Below are 25,848 nucleotides of genomic sequence, written 5' to 3'. Positions count from 1 at the left end.
TACATGAGGTCAACATTTCGGGAGAATTCGAAAAAGAAGTTAATGGACGCTGACGCACTGACTTAGCTGGTTTTGCTTTTGACATATGACAGTATGTGGTTAATTACCCTATTGATCTATAATATACAGCTGAATTTAAGAGGGGTTTCTTCACCTCTTAAGTCATGAAACTTTCTGCATACGTAAAGGGAAATGTTTCTGTTCCCACAAAGATGCATGGTACATCTCACAGACAAACCCTTTAATCGCCCAACAACCCATGGAGGGCAGACGCTCCTCACCTCCTCCAGGGCTGACGTGAACCTTCGTTACATCAATTCACAGTACACATCAAAAGTATATAGTATCAAACTGGTGTACGCTACAGAGAATGGTGTACTCAGATGGGACAACGCATGAATCAATGCTTTTCTGAATATAATGGCCACAGTGGCGACTGGGTGCCTAATGATGATGGCTAATTGAGGACCATGGCTTATCCAACTTCTTATTTACCACCACACCACTGCCTACAACGGTGCAAACGGCATCGACCACACTCAAGGGAGGTTAAATTTCGGACAGTGAACGCCCACATGTTTTCTTCATGACCTGGCGGAGATAGTGGAGCTCCTAAAATGCAGACTTTTTGCATGTGAAATCTGGTCGGATTTAACTGGACACTCAAGTGACCTTGGAGACAGAGAACCTGGAGATGGGAAGCTTGTCTGCAGTTTTATATATGCATGTATGTCAGTGACCCTTCCTCCCTCTTTTGCTCCTCGTGGTCAGCCGCATTTAAATCCTACTCGCATCTTTTCTCTCCACTTCCTGTCCTTTAGTTTCTGTTTTAACCATCTAAGATATTTTGATCCCCTCCCTTTTCTTTTCCCCCATCTTCCTCCAGTCTTTCCCCCTTTCATCTCCTCCTCTTCAATCCTTTTATCGCCTCATCATCAATGTGTTTTATCCACTTCCCTACTCCCTCTTCCAGTCATCCATCTATCACAGATGTCCCTCCCTTCTGTTTGTCGTTCCTACTTTCCTAACCCTCCTCTTACTCTCGCCTCTCCATCAGAGGTGCGTGTCTTGCTCCTCCTCTTCCTCTTCACTTCCTGGTTGGTTGACAAACACCTGGGGGGAAAAAAAAACCCAAAACAATTATAAACCGCATGCTGATGCCAGGCAGCATCAAAGTTCTGTCATGTGATTGTAAACAGGTACTATCACATATCAGTTCATAGTTTTGGCATGTGTGTTCATGTTTTACCCTTTTTTGGGGGGGATTTTTCCCCCTTTTTCTCCCAATTTGAACTTTGCCAATTATCCCACTCTTCCGAGCCGTCCCGGTCACTGCTCCACCCCCTCTGTCGATCCGGGGAGGGCTGCAGACTACCACATGCCTCCTACCATACATGTGGTGAGGAGTTTAACCAGAGGCATGTAGCACATGGGAGGATCACGCTATTCCCCCCAGTTCCCCCTGCTACCCCGAACAGGCGCCCCGACTGACCAGAGGAGACGCTAGTGCAGTGACCAAGACACGTACCCACATCCGGCTTCCCACCCGCAGACACGGCCAATTGTGTCTGTAGGGACGCCCGACCAAGCTGGAGGCAACACGGGGATTCGAACTGGGTGATCCCCATGTTGGTAGGCAACGGAATAGACCGCTACGCTACCCGGACGCCCCCGTTTGCAAAACTTAATTTGCTACTACGTCAAATCGACCAAAGTTCACTTGTAATTTTCAAATGTTTCGCCAACAGATTGATCCCGGATCTCTTTTTGATTCTATTCGTTTATTTTTTCCATCCGTCACGTCACACGATCAAAGTTCCATCCAATCACCTGCCAGCGGCTGCTGTTCTCCTCCCCGCCCCCCTCACTGCCTCCTGCAAGCCCATTGGTGCTTGGCTTCTTCTCCTGCATCTCAGGCTGGCTGTCATTGGTCACGTCCAAGGTGGGGTTGTCATGGCAACCATTCTCCACAAAATGAAGTTCCTCAGCACGGGTCTGGGGACGAAGAGAAATATATGAGTATGTTGTGTGTGTGTGTGTGTGTGTCTCAATAATCAAGGTAAGAAAATCAAAGAAGGTTGAATCAGTTCATCAGGACACAACGTTTACTGACAGATACGTTTCATCATCATCTAATGCCCCGTTTCCACTACATGGTGCCGGCTTGACTCGCCCTTTTTTTCCGTTTTCCATTACTGGAAAGTACCGGCATTTTGGTAACTTACCACTTTTCTGGTACCACCTTTGTCGAGGATCCAAAAAAACTGGAGCGGGTAAAATCAATGCAGACCTGTGATTGGTCAGAGAAACGCGTCACTGCGTCATCAATCTGCGCATGGGATATCACCATGGTGTGTGCATCGCTATGACGACCAGCTACACTGAGGGGGTACTGTTACGGTAATAGAAAACGACACAGAAGCGAGTCGAGTCGAGTTGAGCCGGTACCATGTAGGGGAAAAGGGGCATAATTGACCTTTTCAGTCTCACCCGACTGCAGGTATCCCACCCTTATAAACAATACAGTGGCTTAACGACCCAAACCAACGACCAGTTTCATATGCAAATATGGGCGTGACCATTAACTAGAGTTACAATGGTCATGTGTACTATTCAGAGAGGACGGGAATGTTTGCAGTCACAGCGTTGTAAGACTCCCCCGTTCAAACCAGCGTTGCTCCCTATCAAGGATGTCCACATCCTCATCCTTGAAAGAGTGGCCATTGGCCTGTAGATGGTGTAGACTGTGTAGATGGTGCAGACTGTGTAGATGGTGCAGACTGTGTAGATGGTGTAGACTGTGTAGATGGTGCAGACTGTGTAGATGGTGTAGACTGTGTAGATGGTGCGTAGATGGTGTAGACTGTGTAGATGGTGCAGACTGTGTAGATGGTGTAGACTGTGTAGATGGTGTAGACTGTGGAGTCCTGGTCTGACATGGTAGCTCTCCTGTGTTGTGCCATCCTCTTGGCCAGAATCTGTTTAGCTTCTCCGATGTACAAGTCACGGCAATCCTCCTGGAACTTAACAGCGTCCACTATATTGCTCTGTTTGTGCCGGGGAACCCGATCCTTGGGGTGGACCAACTTCTGGTGCAGCGTGTTTTGGAGTTTAAAAGCAACTGAGAGGTGGTTTTTTGAAATTACGGGTTCCAACACTCCTGCCACATATGGAATCACCACTGGTTTACAGTTAGGCAGCTGTTGTCCTTCTCCTCTCTTCTATCAGCTGCTGCACTGTCTGGGCGTCTTCCTGGCTTTGACAAACACCCAATTAGGATAACCACACTTAACCAGGGCCTGTTTAATGTGGGGTTTCTCCCCTTCCCCGGCCGCTGTGTTGGTGGGGACGTTGTCAGCTCGGTCTCCAGCATCCTGATGACTCCTAGTTTGTGCTCCAGTGGATGATGAGAGTCAAACCTTAAGCACTGATCAGTATGTGTTGGTTTACAGTGAACATCAACAATCAAATGTCCTCCATCACCGACTGCAATTTCCAGAGCTCCCACATCAGACCAGGACTCCACAGTCTCCACCATCTACACAGTCTACACCATCTACAGGCCAGTGGCCACTCTTTAAGGATGAGGATGTGCACATCCTTGATAGAGAGAAACGCTGGTTTGAATGGGGAGTCAAAGAGGCCATCTATGTGAAGAGGGAACAACCATCCCTGAACCGGGGCGGGGCTAAGAGTACATCTGTCTCCATCTTACAATGCTGTGACTGCAAACATTCCCCAGTCTTCTGTGAATAGTACACATGGCCATTGTCGCTCTAGTTAATGGTCATTGGTTTGGGTCGTTATGCCACTGTGTTGTTTATAAGGGTGGGACACCTGCAGTCAGTTGAGACTGAAGAGGTCACTTATGCCCCTTTTCCACTACATAGTACCGACTCGACTCGACTCGACAAGTGTAATTTTTTCCATTATCGTAGCAGTACCATCTCAGTGTAGCTGGTCTGCATTGATTTTGGAACCCGCTCCAGTTTTTTTGGAACCTCGACAAAGGTGGTACCAGAAGAGTGGTAACAGTTACCAAAATGCCGGTACTTTTCAGTAATGGAAAACGAAAAAGTCGAGTCAAGTTGAGCCGGTACCATGTAGTGGAAAAGCGTCATTAAGATAAGTGATGAAACATATCTGTCAATAAGATGAACTGATTCACCCTTCTTTGGTTGTGTGTGTGTGTGTGTGTGTGTGTGTGTGTGTGTGTGTGTGTGTGTGTGTGTGTGTGTGTCTGTATGCATGTTGCTGCCTTTTAGATGAGGGGTTCCCAGTTTCTGCCTGAGGATGTAGTAATTACCAGTTGAGAAGTCAAGAAGTTTAGGAGTTGTATGAGTTGTGATGTCAGGAGTCAACACACGGGCCACAGTCAGTGGAGGTGGTGTCTGAGTTGTGATGTCAGGAGTCAACACACGGGCACAGTCAGTGGAGGTGGTGTCTGAGTTGTGATGTCAGGAGTCAACACACGGGCCACAGTCAGTGGAGGTGGTGTCTGAGTTGTGATGTCAGGAGTCAACACACGGGCACAGTCAGTGGAGGTGGTGTCTGAGTTGTGATGTCAGGAGTCAACACACGGGGCACAGTCAGTGGAGGTGGTGTCTGAGTTGTGATGTCAGGAGTCAACACACGGGGCACAGTCAGTGGAGGTGGTGTCTGAGTTGTGATGTCAGGAGTCAACACACGGGCCACAGTCAGTGGAGGTGGTGTCTGAGTTGTGATGTCAGGAGTCAACACACGGGCCACAGTCAGTGGAGGTGGTGTCTGAGTTGTGATGTCAGGAGTCAACACACGGGGCACAGTCAGTGGAGGTGGTGTCTGAGTTGTGATGTCAGGAGTCAACACACGGGCACAGTCAGTGGAGGTGGTGTCTGAGTTGTGATGTCAGGAGTCAACACACGGGCACAGTCAGTGGAGGTGGTGTCTGAGTTGTGATGTCAGGAGTCAACACACGGGCCACAGTCAGTGGAGGTGGTGTCTGAGTTGTGATGTCAGGAGTCAACACACGGGGCACAGTCAGTGGAGGTGGTGTCTGAGTTGTGATGTCAGGAGTCAACACACGGGGCACAGTCAGTGGAGGTGGTGTCTGAGTTGTGATGTCAGGAGTCAACACACGGGCCACAGTCAGTGGAGGTGGTGTCTGAGTTGTGATGTCAGGAGTCAACACACGGGCCATAGTCAGTGGAGGTGGTGTCTGAGTTGTGATGTCAGGAGTCAACACACGGGGCACAGTCAGTGGAGGTGGTGTCTGAGTTGTGATGTCAGGAGTCAACACACGGGGCACAGTCAGTGGAGGTGGTGTCTGAGTTGTGATGTCAGGAGTCAACACACGGGCCATAGTCAGTGGAGGTGGTGTCTGAGTTGTGATGTCAGGAGTCAACACACGGGCACAGTCAGTGGAGGTGGTGTCTGAGTTGTGATGTCAGGAGTCAACACACGGGGCACAGTCAGTGGAGGTGGTGTCTGAGTTGTGATGTCAGGAGTCAACACACGGGGCACAGTCAGTGGAGGTGGTGTTTGAGTTGTGATGTCAGGAGTCAACACACGGGGCACAGTCAGTGGAGGTGGTGTCTGAGTTGTGATGTCAGGAGTCAACACACGGGCACAGTCAGTGGAGGTGGTGTCTGAGTTGTGATGTCAGGAGTCAACACACGGGGCACAGTCAGTGGAGGTGGTGTCTGAGTTGTGATGTCAGGAGTCAACACACGGGGCACAGTCAGTGGAGGTGGTGTCTGAGTTGGGATGTCAGGAGTGAACACACGGGCACAGTCAGTGGAGGTGGTGTCTGAGTTGTGATGTCAGGAGTCAACACACGGGCCACAGTCAGTGGAGGTGGTGTCTGAGTTGTGATGTCAGGAGTCAACACACGGGGCACAGTCAGTGGAGGTGGTGTCTGTCACATCAAATCAGTTTATGTGTTGAACCTTTAACTTGGATGGGTTTGATTGATGCACACACAGGAAATGACTCAATATTATCCTAACAGAAAAAAAAATCAACTTCCTGCTCCTCTCTTCTCCAAGGTGTCAGAGAAGTTTAGGGCTTGTGACGATGACTTTTACACAGCATGTGTGTGTGTGTTCGCTCTGTATTTACACACCATAGTCTTGGTAGCAGGCAGGCGTCTCTGCCAGCAGATGTAGATGAGTCCGGATGTGATGATGACCATACAGACGGAGCCAATGATCACCAGGACCACGAACAGCTTGCCGTAGTCACTACGTGTCTGACTGGGCCGGTACTGACAGCTGCTGGCCGCACTGAAATTCTGAATACCGACCTGGAGGTCACACACACACACACACACACACACATGAAGGGTTAGAGGGTCTATAGAGGTTCTATTCCCATCCATCCATCCATTATCCGAACTGCTTATCCTGCTCTCAGGGTTGCGGGGATGCTGGAGCCTATCCCAGCAGTCATGGGGCAGTAGGCAGGGAGACACCCTGGACAGGCTGCCAGGCCATCACAGGGCCCACGCCTGCCCAGCCACACACACACACACACACACACACACACACACACACACACACACACACACACACATTCACACCTAGGGACAATTCAGTACGGCTGATTCACCTGACCTACATGTCTTTGGACTGTGGGAAGAAACCGGAGCCCCCGGAGTAAACCCACCCAGACACGGGGAGAACATGCAAACTCCACACAGAGGACGACCCAGGACAACCCCCAAGGTTGGACTACCCCGGGGATCGAACCCAGGACCTTCTTGCTGTGAGGTGACTGCGCTAACCACTGCGCCACCGTGTCGCCTGGTTCTACTGCCATTGAGAACAAAAACTAAAAAACTAAAAACTACCGACAGCAGAAACGATGTGAAGATCTGAAGGTTGAGGTGCTTTTAAACTGAAATTCATGTTAGGATCTCTCTAATCTCTCAGTTACCAACCACAAAATATTCTTTATCCACAAAAACCTTAGACTCTGTGCTTCTATTGTGAGTTGGCGGCTTCAGACATTAGCCAGGCTTACTCATGCCAATTTAGTCATAACAGCTGTATAGTAATTAACTAACTAATTAACGGAGGTTTAGAAGATCTTTCACCACTTTACCTCATTCAAATGTCTCCTGATTTCTCCAAGCATCCCCAGCACATCCTTGGTAGCTACCATTCCTGGAAAACAGTAATATACAGGTTAAGGCAGTCATATAAGGCTAGTGAGACTATCCATCCATCCATCCATTATCCAAACCACTTATCCTGCTCTCAGGGTTGTGGAATGCTGGAGCCTATCCCAGCAGTCATTGGGCGGCAGGCGGGAAGAGACCCTGGACAGGCTGCCAGGCCATCACAGGGCGCTAGTAAGACGAGATGCAGATAAATGTGTGTATTTGTGTGTGTACAGGTGTGGTTACATGTTTGTGTGTATGTGAGTGTATGAGGTTTTAGGGTTAATCAGGGGAACTGTAAATTAATATGGTGCTGATAACCTTAAACCAACATAAAATATAACCATTTCCACCAAGTCACAGGTGAGGGATGATGTCACCAAATAAAGAATCAGCACAGCGGCCAGAATCTATTTTCTCTCGGTAGTTTAATCCAGACAAGCCACAGTTCTATGATGAGCATGACACAGAGCTCCGAAGCAAAATGTGTCGAACGAACCAAATGTCAAATAACACAGTCCCGTATTTACACTTATTCCATCCTCGTTCTTCAGTTAAATACCATACTGACTTCTAGATCCTGCTTCTCACCCTCAAGGCCCTTCATAACCTAGCTCCTTCATATCTTTCCCACCTCCTTCATATTGCAGCGAATTCAGGAGGCAGCCGGGAATCTGCCGCAGCCAGGAATCGAACCGGGGTAGCCCAGACCACGGGCGACTGTGCTAACCAGTCAAATAAAGGGTCCGACTTATTAGCCAAGGGCTAGCAAGTCTACATATCCGTGGTCGTTACACTACCTCCCTCCTTCGGGAAGCACGTCCCCGCGCTTCAGCATATCAGCCAGCCCCCTCACACCTCTGATCGCACGCGCTTCCGATGGCCTCACGGTCTCACCATCCCACTTCTGACACCAATGTAGCAAATTCAGGGGGCAGCCGGGAAACGAACCCGAGTCGCCCGCACCATGGGCGACTGCGCTAACCAGGCAACTAAACGGTCCGACCCGCTAGCCAAAGGCTAGCGAGTCTAGTCATCCGTGGTCGTTACACTATCCATACACCCTCCCGCACTCTCAGATCCTCTTCTGCTCTCCAACTCACTACACCATCGGCCCGCTGGACTACCATGGGGTCTAGAGCCTTCAGTCGTTCTGCCCCCCGCCTATGGAACTCTCTCCCACAAGACCTTCACAACACTGACTCTCTTTCAACCTTCACATCCTGTCTCAAAACACAGCTTTTCAAACTGGCACATTCAGTCTGATCCACGCCTCATTGAGTTTTATGCAGCTGACGAGTTTATATTTATCTGTTGTGTTAACTTTTTATTGTCTACCTGCTTTGTTTTGATTTTATGCTGTCTGATACAGGGCTGCTGGTTTTTTACTGTGTTCTGTAAGCTGTCCTTGAGTGCTCTGAAAGGCGTCCACAAATAGAATGTATTATTATTTTTATTATTATTCCTTCAATACATGTGTGTATGTCATTGTGTGTGTGTGTGTGTGCTTTATACACACCATGTTTTGATGCCACATTCATCAGCAGCTGGTGTTGCTGGTGAGTTGGTTTGCTGAGGTAAATTACCCATGATCCCTCGGGGCTTTTCATCTTCCTAGTGAACAAATGCTCCAAGATCTCCAACAACCTCACACCGTGGTCTGCACGGAACTCCTCCTGCACACACACACACACACACACACACACACACACAGAAGGGTTGTCACAGGACCAAAATGTTGAACTTTGATGATATTTCTACTACACAATCTGTCGAGTTCCCTACCGTTTACTCACAATACACATAAGGGACAACCTTTAATCGATCTCTTTATCGTGTTTAATATACACTGCTCAAAAAAATAAAGGGAACACCTAAAAACACAATATAGACCTCGATGAATGAAATATTTCAGCTGAAAATCTTTATTTATTAGACAGAGGAATGTGTTTAGAGCAAAATAACCTAAGAATGATCAATGGAAATCAAAATCATTAGCCCGTTAAGGTCTGGATTCAGAATCATACTCAAAATCAAAGTGGAAAATGAGAACATAGGCTGATCCAACTTCTGTGGAAATTCTTCAAGACGATTCAAAATGGGGCTCAGTAGTGTGTGTGGCCTCCACGTGCCTGTATGCACTCCCTACAACGTCTGGGCATGCTCCTGATGAGACGACGGATGGTCTCCTGAGGGATCTCCTCCCAGACCTGGATCAGGGCATCGGTCAACTCCTGGACAGTCTGTGGTGCGACATCGCGTTGGCGGATGGTATGAGACATGATGTCCCAGAGGTGCTCGATTGGATTCAGGTCTGGGGAACGTGCAGGCCGGTCCATAGCATCAATGCCCTCGACATACAGGTACTGCTGACACACTCTGGCCACATGAGGACGAGCATTGTCATGCATGAGCAGGAACCCAGGGCCCACTGCACCAGCATATGGTCTGACAATGGGTCTGAGGATCTCATCCCGGTACCTAATGGCAGTCATGGTACCTCTGGCTAGCACGTAGAGGTCTGTGCGGCCCTCCAAGGATATGCCTCCCCAGACCATCACTGACCCACCGCCAAACCGGTCATGCTGGAGGATGTTGCAGGCAGCAGAACGTTCTCCACAGTGTCTCCAGACTCTCTCACGTCTGTCACATGTGTTCAGTGTGAACCTGCTCTCATCTGTGAAGAGCACAGGGCGCCAATGGCGAATCTGCCAACCAAGATGTTCTCTGGCAAAGGTCAATCGGGCTGCACGGTGTTGGGCTGTGAGCACAGGCCCCAATTGTGGACGTCGGGCCCTCATACCATCCTCATGCATTCTGTTTCTCACTGTTTGAGCAGAAACCTGCACATTAGTGGCCTGTTGAAGGTCGTTTTGTAGGGCTCCGGCAGTGCTCCTCCTGTTCCTCCTTGCACAAAGGACCAGATAGCGGTCCTGCTGCGGGGTTGTTGTCCTCCTGCGGCCCCCTCCACGTCTCCTGGTGTACTGGCCTGTCTCCTGGTACCTCCTCCATGCTCTGGACACTGTGCTGGGAGACACATCAAATCTTCTTGCCACAGCACCCATTGATGTGCCATCCTGGATGAGCTGCACTACCTGAGCAACTTCTGTAGGTTGCAGATACCGCCTCATGCCACCTCTAGTGGTGAGGGCACTAGCAAAATGAAAAACTAACCAAAGATCGGCCAGAAAAGATGAGGGCAGGCAAATGGTCTGTGGCCACCACCTGCAAATCCATTCCTGTTATAGGGGTTGTCTTGCAAATTGTCTAATTTCCACCTGGTGGAAATTAGACAATTTACCAACAGGTGAAATTGCTTCACAAATCAGTGTTGCTTCCTAACTGGACAGGTTGATATCTCAAAAGTGTGATTGACTTGGAGCTACATTGCATTGCTTATGTGTTCCCTTTATTTTTTTGAGCAGTGTACTTTTGCAGTGGAAAGACATCAGGAAACATTTGGGCATTCCAAGAAATTTAACAGTTTGGTCCCCCGTTGTTCTTAATCCAGATTTCCCTTTATCGGTTCATAGTTATGCACTTGTGTCTGACGGAGTCCCGGCTCTCACATTTATTTATAGTAACACACTGAAATCATTTGAGGTCCTTACATAGGAATTTAACTCGCCCAAAAGTCACTTCTAGAAACCCAGCAGTGATTTCCTGATTAAAAACAAGAGCCCTGGGGCGTCCGGGTATCGTGGCGGTCTATTTCGTTGCCTACCAACACGGGGATCACCGGTTCGAATCCCCGTGTTACCTCCAGCTTGGTCGGGTGTCCCTACAGACACAATTGGCCGTGTCCGTGGGTGGGAAGCCAGATGTGGGTGTGTCCTGGTCGCTGCACTAGCGCCTCCTCTGGTCGGTCGGGGCGCCTGTTCGGAGGGGAGAGGGGACTGGGGGGAATAGTGTGATCCTCCCATGCGCTACGTCCCCCTGGTGAAACTCCTCACTGTCAGGTGAAAAGAAGCGGCTGGCGACTCCACATGTATGGGAGGAGGCATGTGGTAGTCTGCAGCCCTCCCCGGGTCGGCAGAGGGGGTGGAGCAGCGACCGGGACGGCTCTGAGGCGTGGCGTAATTAGGGGAGAAATAGGGAGAAAAAAATTGAGTAATAACAAAGAGCCCTGGACTCAGCCTGTGACCTGTCTGGTGTGTTGTGGGACATGCTGGTGCAGCCTGGCTGGTTGAACCTCGCCCAGGGCAAGTTTATCTAAATAGCAACTTTTATACACAAAGGCAGTTCATAGTTCTTTACATCAAGGTATGAAACTAATCACAAGATAAAGAGAAATTAAAAGATAAAAGTTTAATACGATAAAAACACATTTAAAAAGGAAATGACAAGATAAAAACGCAGAGGAATAAAACAGGAAAAGTGGAAACTAGGTTGAGATTCGACCTGCTGACCAGGTTATGGCTGCTGCTGATTGTGTAACAAACTGGAGATTGGTATCCTTGTAAAAAATTAAACACACACACACACAGACGCACACAAACACATTAAACTGCCTAGAAAGTCAGCTTATTTAGGGGAAAGAGAAGAGGGTAAAAAGGGATGAGGAGTAAGAAGAAGAAGGATGTAGTAATCCAGACAGTGTTCCAGGGAGTGTGTGGGGCAGATGCTAGTAGTGTGTAACGTGTCCACCTGTGAGTGCACGAGATTAGTCCCAATACATTCCGGTGTCCGAGGTCTGTAATTTATCCTAGTGCCTCCGAGCAGCACAGGCCCTGCAGACGTGCAGACACCCCACGACCAAGAGAACAGCCGGAGCCCGATGCACCGCCACCCCGGAGGAACACCGAGCCAACAGGGGGCCAGGAGCCTGCAGAGCAACAGCCCCGCACACCCCTGAAGAGCACCAACAAGTCCCCATACGCACAAGCCGGTTCTGCACCCCCACCGCTAACCCCCGGGCGCGGGCACAAGGTGAACCTGCAGGTGTGGGACCCGAGCTGCGGATGGCGGTCTGTGCTCGTCATCCTTGGCCATAAATGTACTGGCTCAGAGCAGGCCTGGAGCCAGCAGCCCGGAGCCGGCGGTCTGTACCAGCTTCGGATCGAACCTTAAAGATTCAGTCCAATAAAAATAAATTCCTCTCATCTTGTTGTACGTTTTATTGATGTAAAATGACCAAAATGTTAGACCTGTTGTTGTTGTGACTGAAGCTCCTCAAGAACCTCAACAACACACAAAGAACCTTGACTATTTCATTAAAGAGGAATAATATATCTTCATTAACGAACACCCCTAATAAAATGGCTAGCAAAATGTCCAAAACCTACCCTGTGGTTTAACGTTAAATGTCCTTACAGTTCTTTTACTCATACGCCTCACTCTGGACGCCCACCATCCTGATATACTGACCTCACATCCTCGTACTTACACAGTTCATGTTTTCGGTCATGTTGAGGATGACGTAGCCTTGACTGGCCAGCTCACTCCAGTCCACACACACCACCTGCAGAGGAAATCCAGAGTTAGAGAACTAAGCCCGACACCGAAATGAACTAAAGCTGACACTGAAATACAAACCCCAATTCCAATGAAGTTGGGACGTTGTGTAAAACGTAAATAAAAACAGAATACAATGATTTGCAAATCCTTTTCGACCTATATTCAGTTGAATACACTACAAAGACAAGATATCTAATGTCCAAACGGATAAACTTTATTGTTTTTTTGCAAATATTCCCTCATTTTGAATTTGATGCCTGCAACACGTTCCAAAGAAGCTGGGACAGGGGCATGATCACCACTGTGTTACACCACCTTTCCTTTTAACAACACTCAATAAGCGTTTGGGAACTGAGGACACTACTTGTTGAAGCTTTGTAGGTGGAATTCTTTCCCTTTCTTGCTTGATGTACGACTTCAGTTGCTCAACAGTCCGGGGTCTCCGTTGTCGTATTTTGCGCTTCATGATGTGCCACACATGTTCAATGGGAGACAGGTCTGGACTGCAGGCAGGCCAGTCCAGTACCCGCACTCTTTTACTACGAAGCCCCGCTGGTGTAACACCTGCAGAATGTGGCTTGGCATTGTCTTGCTGAAATAAGCAGGGACGTCCCTGAAGAAGACGTCACTTGGATGGCAGCATATGTTGCTCCAAAACCTGTATGTACCTTTCAGCATTAATGGTCCTTCACAGATGTGCAAGTTACCCATGATGCCATGGGCACTAACACCCCCCCCCAATACCATCACAGATGCTGGCTTTTGGACTTTGGGCTGAGAACAATCTGGATGGTCCTTTTCCTCTTTAGCCCGGAGGACACGACGTCCATGATTTCCAGAAATAATGTGAAACGTGGACTCGTCAGACCACAGCACACTTGTCCACTTTGCGTCAGTCCATCTCAGATGAGCTCGGCCCAGAGAAGCCGGTGGTGTTTCTGGGTGGTGTTGATATCTGGCTTTGGCTTTGCATGGTGGAGTTTTAACTTGCACTTGTAGATGTAGCGACCAACTGTGTTAACTGATGATGGTTTTCCCAAGTGCTCTTGAGCCCACGTGGTCATATCCTTTACACAATGATGTCGGTTTTTAATGCAGTGCCGCCTGAGGGATCGAAGGTCACGGGCATTCAATGTTGGTTTTCGGCCTTGCCGCTTACGTGCAGAGATTTCTCCGGATTCTCTGAATCTTGTGATGATATTATGGACTGGAGATGATGACATCCCTAAATTCCTTGCAGTTGTACGTTGAGAAACGTTGTTCTTAAACTGTTGGACTATTTGCTCACGCAGTTGTTCACAAAGTGGTGAACCTCGCCCCATCCTTGCTTGTGAACGACTGAGCCTTTCGGGGATGCTCCTTTTATACCCAATCATGACACTCACCTGTTTCCAGTTAACCTGTTCACCTGTGGAATGTTCCAGACAGGTGTTTTTTGAGCATTCCCCAACTTTCCCAGTCTTTTGTTGCCCCTGTCCCAGCTTCTTTGGAACGTGTTGCAGGCATCAAATTCAAAATGAGTGAATATTTGCAAAAAACAATAAAGTTTATCAGTTTGAACATTAAATATCTTGTCTTTGTAGTGTATTCAATTGAATATAGGTCGAAAAGGATTTGCAAATCATTGTATTCTGTTTTTATTCACGTTTTACACAACGTCCCAACTTCATTGGAATTGGGGTTTGTAACTTTCCAGAGTAAAGCCCGGCAGATTGGGTCAGTATCCTATAATGTGTAGAGAATGGGTGTATGTAAATACATATGTATATAAACTATGTATGAGTGTGTGTACCTTTTGAGCCTCTTGTATGTCATCGAAGTCGCCCTCTGGCAGGAGCAGCTCTGTGACTCCGCCTCCCCTGACCTCTGGCCTATCGGTATGCGGGGGCGTGGTCTGTCCCAGCCAATTCCAGGCCGGCTGTGTGAAACTGACGGTGAAGGTTGGGTTTGTGGTGAGAGGAACGAGTGGTCTGTTTCTTGCTCTCTCTCTCTCCATCCTCCTCCATTCCTCCTCCTCCTCCTCCTCTCTCTCTCTCAGTCTCACCGCTTTGGCCAATCAAAAAAAAAAAAAAAAAAAGAACAAACAAAAAAAGAATATACACTATCGCTCAAAATTTTGGAATCACTAGTGATTTTCACTTAGAATCAATGTTTCTAGTAATGTAAAACTTGCTCTGTTTCATATGTATGTATAAAATTACTCTGCTATGTCTGGCAGTATTATGCACCTAAATACGTTTAAAATAATTTCAAAGAAGTAAAAATAAAAAATAAAAAAAAACATTTCCCCCCCCTTTTCTCCCCAATTGTATCTGGTTAATTACCCCACTCTTCCGAGCCTTCCCAGTCGCTGCTCCACCCCCTCTGCTGATCCAGGGAGGGCTGCAGACTACCACATGCCTCCTCTGATATATGTGGAGTCACCAGCCGCTTCTTTTCACCTGACAGTGAGGTGTTTCACCGAGGGGACGTATCGTGTCGGAGAATCACGCTATTCCTCCCAGTTCGCCCTCCCCCCGAAACAGGTGCCCCGATCGACCAGAGGAGGTGCTAGTGCAGCCACCATGACACATACGCACATCCAGCTTCCCACCCGCAGACACAGCCAATTGTGTCTGTAGGGACGCCCAATCAAGCTGGAGGTAACACGGGGATTTGAACCGGGATCCCCGTGTTGATAAGCAACAGAACAGACCGCTACGCTACCCGGGTGCCAAGACATTTTATAATCATTACATGAGTTGTAGATGATTCCAAATTGATATAGAGAGCTGTATATATGGTTCCAGAGATTATTAAGAAATTCTAGATTATTCCCTAATGCTTTAAACGCTTCCCATAATTCTCTGGGGTTGTCTATAAATTGATGGGTAAGAGGTGAGAGCCATTAGATAACCACTTGTAGGTAGAAGTGAGTTGTGCAAGGTTGAAAAGGAATCAAACCTCTATTATGGCAAGAAAAAATAAACTACTCTTGAAAAGAAAAGTGCTATTGTCCCTCACGCTTTATAAAGAAGGCCTTTCAATGACAGTCATTGCAAAAAAAGGTCAAGGTTTCATACAAGGGAGTGCAAACCACCATTTAACGGTGCAAGCAGAAGACTGGCAGTAAAAAGGACAGAACAAGAGCAGGACGACCTCGGGCAACACTAACATCAGAAGATAAGAGATTGACACTCACTAGTAAGAAGAACCTAGCAAGTTAGGTAGAGCACTCCAGATGTCCCTCTCCCCAGCAACGCCCTCCAGTTCCTTCTGGGGATCCCAAGAAGTACCTAGGCCAGACTGGACATATAGTCGCTCCAGCGAGTTCTGGGTCTACCCCGGGGTCTCCTCCCTGTTGGACAGGCCCAGAAAACCTCCAAAGGAAGGTGCCCAGGAGGCATCCTAATCAGATGCCAGAACAACCTCAAATGGCTCCTTTCAACATGAAAGAGCAGCGGCTCTACTCTGAGCTCCCTCCAAAGGGCCGAGCTCCTCACCCTATCTCTAAGGCTGAGCCCAGACACCCTACGGAGGAAACTCATTTCAGCCGCTTGTATCTGCGATCTCACCCTTTTGGTCACTACCCAAAGCTCATGATCATAGGTGAGGTGAGGGTTGGAATGAAGACTGACTGGTAAATTGAGAGCGTTGCCTTCCGGCTCAGCTCCCTCTTCACCACAACGGTCCGGTACAACGTCTGCATTACTGCTGATGCTGCACCAATCTGCTTATCAATGTAGTTTGCTGCCACCATGACTCGACCCCAGAGAAGCGGCTGATGATGAGATGAAATGAGATAGTAAGATGAATCAAAGGCTTACAGCACCTACAATCTGTGAAGATTTCAATATAAACAGAAATTCCTGTGTTAGTGTCAACTGTAAAAAGCCGCCTAAAACAAGCTGGATCAAATGGACACATGGCTGCCAGAAAACTATTATTAAGACATCAAAATGAAAAGAAAAGGTCAGCCTGAGGTTGGAGGTAGAGACACCGGACCATTGAGGACTGGAAAAAGGTACTCTGGACTGATGAATCAAAGTTTAAAATCTTTGGATCCAACCATGGACTCTTTGTGAGAAGAACTCCTCAGGAGAAGACGATGCAAGCATGTGTAGTGCCCACTGTCAAGTATGGTGGTGGTCCACTCATGATCTGGGCTTGCTTTAGCCGTGCTGGAATGGGAGACCTCTTCAAAATTGATGAATTTTGAAAAAAGAAGGGTAAAAAACAAGATTCTGTCCAAACATGCAACACCCTCGGCACTAAGATTAAATAACATAAACTTTGTGTTACTGCAAGCCAATGACCCAAAACATAAATCCAAACTCTGCAGGGACTTCCTCAAAAGGAAAGAACATGAGGGGCAATGACAACATACGGAGTAGTCAGCTCAGTCACCTGATTTAAACCCCAAGGAGCTGTTGTGGGATCACCTGAGTCGTAAAGTTCATCAAGTGTGCTCAGCTTCAAAGACACGCCTATGGGAAATATTGCAGTCCATGTAGAAATCCAATGAGAAGGATACATTACTAAAATAAATATCCCAAATGCCTAAAATTTGAAAAGCAGTGACTAAGTCTCACGGTAGACACTTTGATATCACTAAAACAGATGACTGTGTTATTTATCATTTAAAAACGTTTTTTTTGCCCCCAAATACTTGAATAACTAAATAAAATATCTGAAAATACATTTTGCTGGGGGTGTCCGGGTAGTGTGGTGGTCTCTTCCGTTGCCTACCAACACGGGGATCGTTGATTCAAATCCCCGTGTTACCTCCGGCTTGGTCAGGCGTCCCTACAGACACAATTGGCCATGTCTGCAGGTGGGAAGCCATATGTGGGTATGTGTCCTAGTCACTGCACTAGCGCCTCCTCTGGTCAGTCGGGGAGCCTCTTTGGGGGGGGGGGGACTGGGGGGAATAGCGTGATCCTCTCATGCGCTACGTCCCCCTGGTGAAACTCCTCACTGTCAGGTGAAAAGAAGCAGCTGGCCACTCCACATGTATCGGAGGAGGCATGTGGTAGTCTGCAGCCCTCCCCGGAAGCAGCGACTGTGACAGCTCGGAAGAGTGGGGTAATTGGCCGGATACAATTGGGGAGAGAAAGGGGGGAAATTCAAAAAAAAAAAAAAAAAAAAACACTCTTTGCTGTTTGTTTCATATAATTTACACTATTATTGTTATATATTATACTTTGCACTATTCTTGAATAAACAGCATGAACTACTTGATAGGACAAGTGATTCCAAACTTTTGAGCGGTAGTATCAGTTAAACTTTTTCTCACAAAAATGAGTTTTTATCCCAAAAACAGCAACTGCAAAGTAGATGTTTAGATATTTCAAAAATCGTATGTAGATTTTTATCACTGATGTCAGAAGTGCCCATTTTCCTCTATTTGAAATCATTGTGTTTGTGATATTGTGTCTTAGTGTTGGACGTCCCGTCTTATGTGTCAGCTCACTTGGCTGTTAATAACTGACTGATTAGTTTTGAACTTGGACTCACTGAACTGCACAGAGAGACTGATTCTTTTACTCCATGAAGAGCTCATCGGTAATTGATTAATTCTATTATTTTGTTCACAGACACTATTGTAGAATTTTAATTGTTGATCAAAATGTTTACAGCTGTTGGGTCTGTTAATCATCAATTTACTTTCTCACGTATTTTCACATAATGTGTATAAGCACCTTAAGCACATTATGGTTATGACAGAGTTATGACAGAAAACTATATTTGACAATATTTGATTTGCCTGGAAAGAAGATAAAATCTCACCACCAGTATCCACAATATCCCTATTTACCTTCTTTTCACATGGAGTCCTTGTATTTGGAGTTTTGATCGAGTAGAAAATTAAGCAACCCCAAAAATAAAGGACTTCATACAAACATGCATACACACCTTCTAGCTCCTCCTCTTCCTGCTCTAGCCCCTCCTCTTCCTCCACGCTGGGTTGAAGGGGCTCCCTGCTGGGAGCCACGCCCACTTCCGGCACAGTGGGGTTCTGGGTAAACGCGTCCAAGTGGGATAATCTTCGTCTTGCCTCTTCCTCCCTCTCCCCCTCCTCTCCCTCAGCTGTGTGGAGAAACAAGATAAAGGGTGAAAATGGGAGATGTGGTTTAGTTAATCCTTTATTTTCACCTGCTGTGACAGTGTACATCTCCCACTGCTCTGTGGCAGCTATTCAATGTTCCTCCTGTTCCCCATAAAATTCACTGTTCAACATTGTCTACATGTACCAGCATGCATTGTCCCAGAGTCCAACAAAAAAAATTCAAGAAGAATCCAACAAAAGCTGTCCATGATGAAACTCGTTAGAGAACAGTGACTCTAATTCTGTCTACATTGCTGGACCATTTGAAGAAAAACACCACCAGTCACTGTCAGCTCGGGGTCGAGGCTGTCTGGCCGGTAGCTTCTGCTGCCCCGTGTTTGATTTCTTCTGAGCTGCATTCTGGCTCATACAAGTGAAGCTGAACGTGAGACCCAGCCTTATTATGGCAAAACACATCATCATCCTTAACGTCTTCTATGTTCACACTCCAAGGGGTCATTTTTATGTCCCAAAATTCTTCAGATACGATAGCCGTGTAACGTTAATACAGTGAACTGGGAAGTTGCCTCCTTCGCTTCCTCGCAGTGGGCATCAGAAAATAAACATCTCAGCCAAACAGCTTTGCTGTTCTTTCACCATCCAAATGTCAGTGGATGGAAGAAGCAAGTCAAGTTTGCTATTGCCGGCTAGGGCGATACTCAATACCTGGGAATGTTGTTTGTATGTAACAGAGATGCCCCTACTGCGATTACTACATGGAATAAAAAATTGAAAATCGTTGTAGTTTCCTTTTAAGTTGAGCGAACTTTCTCAGAGCAGCACACGTCAACCCTGTTACTTTTGAGCCGACCAATCACAAAGATGGAAAAGTGGCTAAAAGAGGCATAATACCTGTCGGCTGATTCCCAGAAACTCTGAATGTAAAGACTTAGAATAAGCGGTGTTGTTTGGAGTTTCCTGGTAACATTTCAATGCTGTACCAAAAATGTGTCTTGCTAATAGCATCCATCACCCACTTGTTAGCTTGTCATCACTGACACAAAATTTGTCATGCAACTTTCTTAAGCATGTGATCCATACAAAATGCAGTTAAGGCAACATTTTTTTCTAGAAAATGATTAGATGTTGTGAACAGATTCAGGATCAATACCCTTTGCCGAGTCCAGTCCAGGACTTTCCACCAGCCCAAAGTCTGTACCCGTGTCAGTCTCTGGGACGGGTGTTCCTGCTGTGGTCCAGCCTCCTCCTGCCCCCCAACTGGAACGAGTGACAGCCGGGGAACCAGTGGTAACGGTGATGGTGGTGGTGATGGAGGAGTGGAAGATTCCGTAGCCACTTGACAGATTCTCTTCCTCCCGCTCCCCCTCCCACAACTCCCTCTCTCGGGAAGCCACCTGTAAGGGATCAGAATCAAAAAGTGACTGAATCTATTTTATAAGGAAAATTAATCCGCAAATCCGAGGGATTGGATTTGGCTCACTTGGATGCTATGATGAAGACGTAAAACACTACGCACTCTTATAATTTTTTTTCTGGCAAAATCCTACCAGACACCAACCATTCACATAAACTACATTAAAAGTCTGCATATTTTGAATATTCATGGGTTGTCTGAGGTACTCCAGGAACAGAAAAGAATCAAAATTGACTGGTTCGCATGTAAATCTTGAGGATTGTAATGTTAAGTGGAAAAAAACTGCAATAAATCAACAGAATTTACCTTGATACAAGTAATTCGTAAGTTAGCCCTGGATCATGTCTCTGTCCTCCAGTTAACATAAAGCCCCACTGATATTCATCAGATCCTTGCCATTTTAAGTTTCTATTTATGATTTTGTACACCAGGTTTTGGACATATTGCTTGTTTAGCGATATTAGTGTTCTTCATTGAAAATAACTGGTCTACAGCTAGCAGTAAACTAGCTAGCTTGTTCACATGGAGCTAATGGGTCCTGCTCTATTTTGGTAAGGAACGCTAGGATCACTATAAAACTGTTTCCTGCTTGCTGAGAAACCCTGTCTGTTATCTGTCCTCTGAATTCACCTTAGGGGTCAGGGGTCCCCGCTGCTCCTGTAGCCCAGCATCGAGCACTGAGCCCTGTGAGGAGTGGCTGGGTTGTCTGGGACTGGATATGGCATAATGGAGGAAAGATGGACTGTAGCCTGCAAAGAATAAAGGCACGCGTCATAAACATGTGACGTTTGTATCAATAGCCGTGTGTTTATGTGTGTGTGTGTCTGTGTCTGTGTTTTGTGTCTATTGCATGATTGTCTGAACATGTTATAATGTTAGGGTTAAATATCCTGGACAGGGCCAATCAGCCTGACGGCTTCTCCGTGCACCGACTGGACCGCTTGTGTGAAACGACCGGCAGGGTCAAAGGTGGGAGAATATGTTTTCTGGTTAACAACTCGTGGTTCACCGATGTGGAAGTAATCGCCCAGTCCTGTTCACCGGTATTTGAATATTTTATAATCAAGTGTCGACCAGTTTATCTATCAAGGGAATTCCCCCTCCATCCTGTTAACTGTTATTTACATTCTACCACAAGCCAACACTGCAGTAGCTCCAGAAGAGCGCTATGGCACAATCAGCTGCTATAAGAACCAGCATCCACAGGCTATTTCCAATATGGTGGGGGACTTCGATCACTGTAGCCTCAAATCGGTGCTACCTAAATACCTCCAGCATGTCAGCTGTCCAACCAGGGGTGACAAGATGTTGGATCACTGCTACTCTGCTATCAAGGGAGCGTACAGGCCTATTCCATGGCCTGATTTGGGGAAATCGGACCATTCATCTGTGCTCTTGCTACCTGTTTAGAAGCAGAAAGTTAAAAGCGAGAAACCCACCTTGAGGACAAGTACAGTGCTGGTCGGCGGAAAATGAGCTCAAACTTCAGGGTTGTTTTGATTCAACAGACTAGTCGGTTTTTAGGAACCTTCTGAACCTGAATGAATATGCCGATACAGTTACTGACTGTGTTAAATTCTGTGTGCACACCTGTATTCCCCCTCATACCATCTGCTCCTATCCAAATCAGAAACCTTGGCTTAATAGTGACATTCATCTGAGACTAAAAGAAAGGACTGCTGCTTTTAAGGCCCGTGATAAGGACCGCTATAAGGAAACCAGGTATGCACTGAGAAAAGCCATCAAGTCAGCCAAAACCATACAGGGATAAACCAGAATAGCATTACAACGGCAGGAACTCCAGGCGCAAGTGGCAGGAACTGCAAGCAATAACAGACTACAAACCCAAGCCGGGCGGTTTTACCAACACCACCGCTTCACTCCCGGGTGGGGGATGCCCAGTTGGGCTTCACCTCATACCTTTTCAAGGTTCTATGCGTTGAATGACACTGCGCCTCCTTTGGCGCATACTGTACTGAGTGTGGGCTCATCTAAGTGTTGCGATTCAACAGCCTTATGACTGGCAGTTGGTCTTCAAGATAAGCTTGTCTGCCAATACAGGAGTTAGAATATCCCCATAGTAAGATCCACAGCAAATGTTTGAGAGAGAACTTTAGGTTACATAGAGGTAACCCCGGTTCTCCGATAACATGGGTGCGGTATCTCACCAGACCACCCTCCTCGCGCAAAGCGAGGAATAGGTATGCTTATTTCGAATAAGCTGATGATGCTGCATCATCTGTTTTGTTTTCTCCCAGTTAAAGGTTTTTTTTTGGGGGGTTGTTTCTTATCTGATGTGATGGTCTAAGGACAGGCTGTTGTGTTGCTGTAAAGCCCCTTGAGGCAAATTTGTAATTTGTGATATTGGGCTATACAAATAAAACTGACTTGACTTGATGCAGTCATTACGACTGCCAGCCAATAGGCTGGTGCAATGGTACTGGGCATCTGAGGACTACGTACCCCTTAGTGCCCCATAGTGAGATAACTTACTCATCAGAGAACCAGATCAACTTCTTCATCACCTAAAGTTCGTATATAGTTTGTGACTAGTGCAAGCTTGTACATAGTTTGCATTTAATGCATGTGTGCATGTGTGTGTGTGTGTGTGTGCATGTACATGTATGTCTGTGTGTGTATGTTAATGTGTGTATGTTCATTGTGCCTTGACAAAGGCCGCATCTTTAGCCAAAACATCTAGCCATTCTAATGCATTCTGTTAAATACTAACTGGTTAATAAAGTCTGCTTAGCATCCGGGTAGTGTGGCAGTCTATTCCGTTGCCTACCAACACGGGACTCGGCAGATCGAATCCCTGTGTTACCTGCGGCTTGGTCAGGCGTCCCTACAGACACAATTGGCTGTGTCTGCGGGTGGGAAGCCGGATATGGGTATGTGTCCTGATCGCTGCACTAGCGCCCCCTCTGGTTGATCAGGGCGCCTGTTCAGGGAGGAGGGGGAACTGGGGGGAAGAGCATGATCCTCCCACGTGCTACGTCCCCCTGGTGAAACTCCTCACTTTCAGGAGAAAAGAAGCGGCTGGTGACTCCACATGTATCGGAGGAGGCATGTGGTAGCCTGCAGCCCTCCCCGGATTGGCAGAGGGGGTGGAGCAGAGACCGGGACAGTTCGGAAGAGTGGGGTAATTAGCTGGATATAATTGGGGAGAAACGGGGGGGGGGGGGATAAAGTCAGCTTAGTTGCCTTTTTTTCCTATTTCAAATGTGTGTGTGTGTGTGTTAAATACAGCGTTGGGTCATGCAGTTGTTCACAGTAATGAATTAGTTTGGACTATAAAGCACTTCTTTAACTGTTTTTTCACTCTATTCTGAAGCTCCTCCTTTTCTAACAAAACAACACTTCTGCCTCTACCGATCAGAGAGTCCAGATCCGGTGTGCTGTGGTTGGTCTCCAAATCTGCCCAGAGACGAACGTCGTCCGGGTCCTCTCCTTCTTTCCTCTCCTCTCTGGCCTCCTCGTTGTTTTTCTCCCATCCTTCCTCCCCTCTCTCTTCTCCTCTCCTCTCTCGCTCCTCTCCCTCCTCTCCTCTCTCCTCCGTGTCGGTGCCATAGAAGCCGGAGGCCTCCAGGGAGGCGTCGGCGGCCCCCACCCCATCATGGAGCTCCAACTCTGGGTCAGTGGACTCTAACTGTCCCTGGTGGTCATACTGAGGAGGGCTCAGATGGACCATGCGCTGAAAGAAAGCAAGAAAGTTAGACAGACAGACAGACAGACAGATAGACAGATAGACAGATCGATAGATCGATAGATAGATATGACTAGGTGAACTGTCATCTGGCCACTAGTGATGGACCACATGAAAAAGTCATATTTGAATAAATCTCTTCTGGGATCAATATGAATCAAGTCTTAACGTAATAATTCGACTCCTGCAGTGATGCTGCTACAACCCTTGAAAACGTGGCTGTATGGGATGGTGCGTAGTGAACGACTTGTACTGAATGAATATCCAGTCCACCATTATCACACTGACTGAGCATGTGATGCACGAATAACAAATAAGAGGAACTGTATTCAAATCTACTGATTCGTCAAAAAGATTGGAACCATCCATCGCTACGAGCTACAAATCGTTTCCTTCCTTGATTCAAATGTCTACAGTGATTACTCATGTTCATCTTAATGTGATTAAACTTGGTTTTAGGGCCACGGGTAAAGACTGGTCTTAGGGCCGGGTCATCTTAACCTCCACTCACCTCCATCTCTTCCTCCACGTCCAGCGCCTCATCCACAGTGGAGCGGGGGTTGGCTACATCCTGGTTGATGTAGGACTGCGACGGATTTGACTGGGAGGAGTTAGACAGTTCCATTTTGGACCGGGGACGCGACTCGTCGTGTATCACGGGTCGGCCTACGTCGTGGACCAGGTGGGGTTGGGCTCGGACTAACTCCTCGGCCAAGTGCCGTTTGGCTCTCATTAACTCCTGGATCAAATGCACTTGGGCCCGGTCTTCTTCCCGGGCCAGCCGACCGCGCAGGGGGTTGAAGGGTGAGGGACGTTTCACCGACTCGGTCTTCAAGGCTTCACAGCCGGTGAGCAGTGCGACCCCTGGAGGTATAAAGATGACGTTACGGCTCTCAGACAATAAATCATTATTTCAAACACAAACACTATTTCAACCTCACGGGACAGATTGCCGATAGACAGACAGACAGACAGACAGATAGATAGATAGATAGACAGACAGACAGGTAGACAGACAGACAGATAGATCAATAGATAAGATATACAGACAGACAGACAGACAGACAGACAGACAGATAGATAGATAGATAGATAGATAGATAGATAGATAGATAGATAGATAGATAGATAGATAGACAGACAGACAGACAGACAGACAGGATTTACGTTAAAAATGTCGGTGATAATTTCGGGGAAGCTAAGCCCCAAAATAGCGCCGCCTATGCTGGCTATGCAAAACAGCGGAAGGAAGGAAGGGCTCGTTTCCCTGGGGGGGGGAATGCCATAAACAGCGGCGTTTCTGACGGCATTTTAGTGTAAAAAGCGGCATTTTGCTGAACCTCACCGGGGCGTCGAAAATGGCGCTGTTCGGACCAATAAAGTTGTGTAAACAACGGCGTTTTGATGTAAACCGCGTGTGGGAAATAGAGGCGTATTACCGCACATTTGGCTCGCCATAACACACACACAATGCGGGAAGGTTCAGAGACCGGAAACAGAAGCGGCGTCGTTGCCCGACCCGCACCGGAAACCGGATTTGTTTAACGCATGCGCAAAAACAAGTCTCCTTCCCGTCACCGCTATCGTTTTGTGACGTTGCTGAAGAGCGTCGGTAAAAACAAGAAAATTTGGTTTTTTTTTTTAATGAGGAAAAATAATATCTTGTATTTCATAATTGATAAAAAAAGACAACATTAATTTTATTTAAATCCCAGAAACTACCGGAAATTGCTTCGACATACTGCCGAAAGGAAGTAGACGCATTTTCGCGCATATATATATAAGCAAATTTACAACACGGTGTTACTTGTCCTGTCTCCGTCTTCTGACCACCTTCGCTCGCCGGAAGTTCCAGGGGAACCGAATTTATTTGGGATCCAGGGCGGAAGTTCGCCGGCGCTGTCCGTCAAGGCCTGGTGCTAGCTAGCTAGCTAAACTCCGGAGTACAACCCAACACGGCTCAATAGTTCACTTCGTCTGAAAATGGCGATGACACCGTCTTCTCTCTTCGGAAACACGTTTAATCCTTCTTCACAGCTGCACAAAACGTTGACACAGGTCCAATATATCACAGTTGTTAC

At 47.2% G+C, this 25,848-nt stretch overlaps 1 protein-coding gene across 1 annotated transcript; it reads right to left on the bottom strand.

The window, feature by feature from the left end:
* Positions 1–1,053: 1,053 nt before the first annotated feature.
* Positions 1,054–25,531, bottom strand: podxl2 (podocalyxin-like 2). Its single transcript, XM_056301890.1, has 13 exons — positions 25,510–25,531; positions 24,279–24,631; positions 23,434–23,755; positions 20,692–20,810; positions 19,798–20,041; positions 18,494–18,667; positions 14,514–14,629; positions 12,528–12,629; positions 8,661–8,817; positions 7,084–7,145; positions 6,104–6,283; positions 1,831–1,995; positions 1,054–1,113 (listed from the first exon to the last, which is right to left on the bottom strand). The coding sequence occupies exons 1-13, from the start codon at positions 25,529–25,531 to the stop codon at positions 1,054–1,056; spliced, it is 2,076 nt and encodes a 691-aa protein (XP_056157865.1).
* Positions 25,532–25,848: the final 317 nt, after the last annotated feature.

Source organism: Lampris incognitus, chromosome 2 (assembly GCF_029633865.1).
Source record: "Lampris incognitus isolate fLamInc1 chromosome 2, fLamInc1.hap2, whole genome shotgun sequence".
Classification (NCBI taxonomy): Eukaryota; Metazoa; Chordata; class Actinopteri; order Lampriformes; family Lampridae; genus Lampris; species Lampris incognitus.
The sequence above is the reverse complement of the archived record's forward strand: the minus strand, read 5'-3'. Positions and strand labels throughout refer to the sequence as shown.

Bases quoted from the DNA above. Each gene is read 5' to 3' on its own strand.
- podxl2 (XM_056301890.1), bottom strand. From the start codon at position 25,531: ATGCGTCTACTTCCTTTCGGCA. The intron at 24,632-25,509 runs GTATGTCGAAGC...TTATACCTCCAG, and splicing joins GCGTCTACTTCCTTTCGGCA to GGGTCGCACTGCTCACCGGC. The intron at 20,811-23,433 runs GTAGAGGCAGAA...TATTCTTTGCAG, and splicing joins GGATCTGGACTCTCTGATCG to GCTACAGTCCATCTTTCCTC.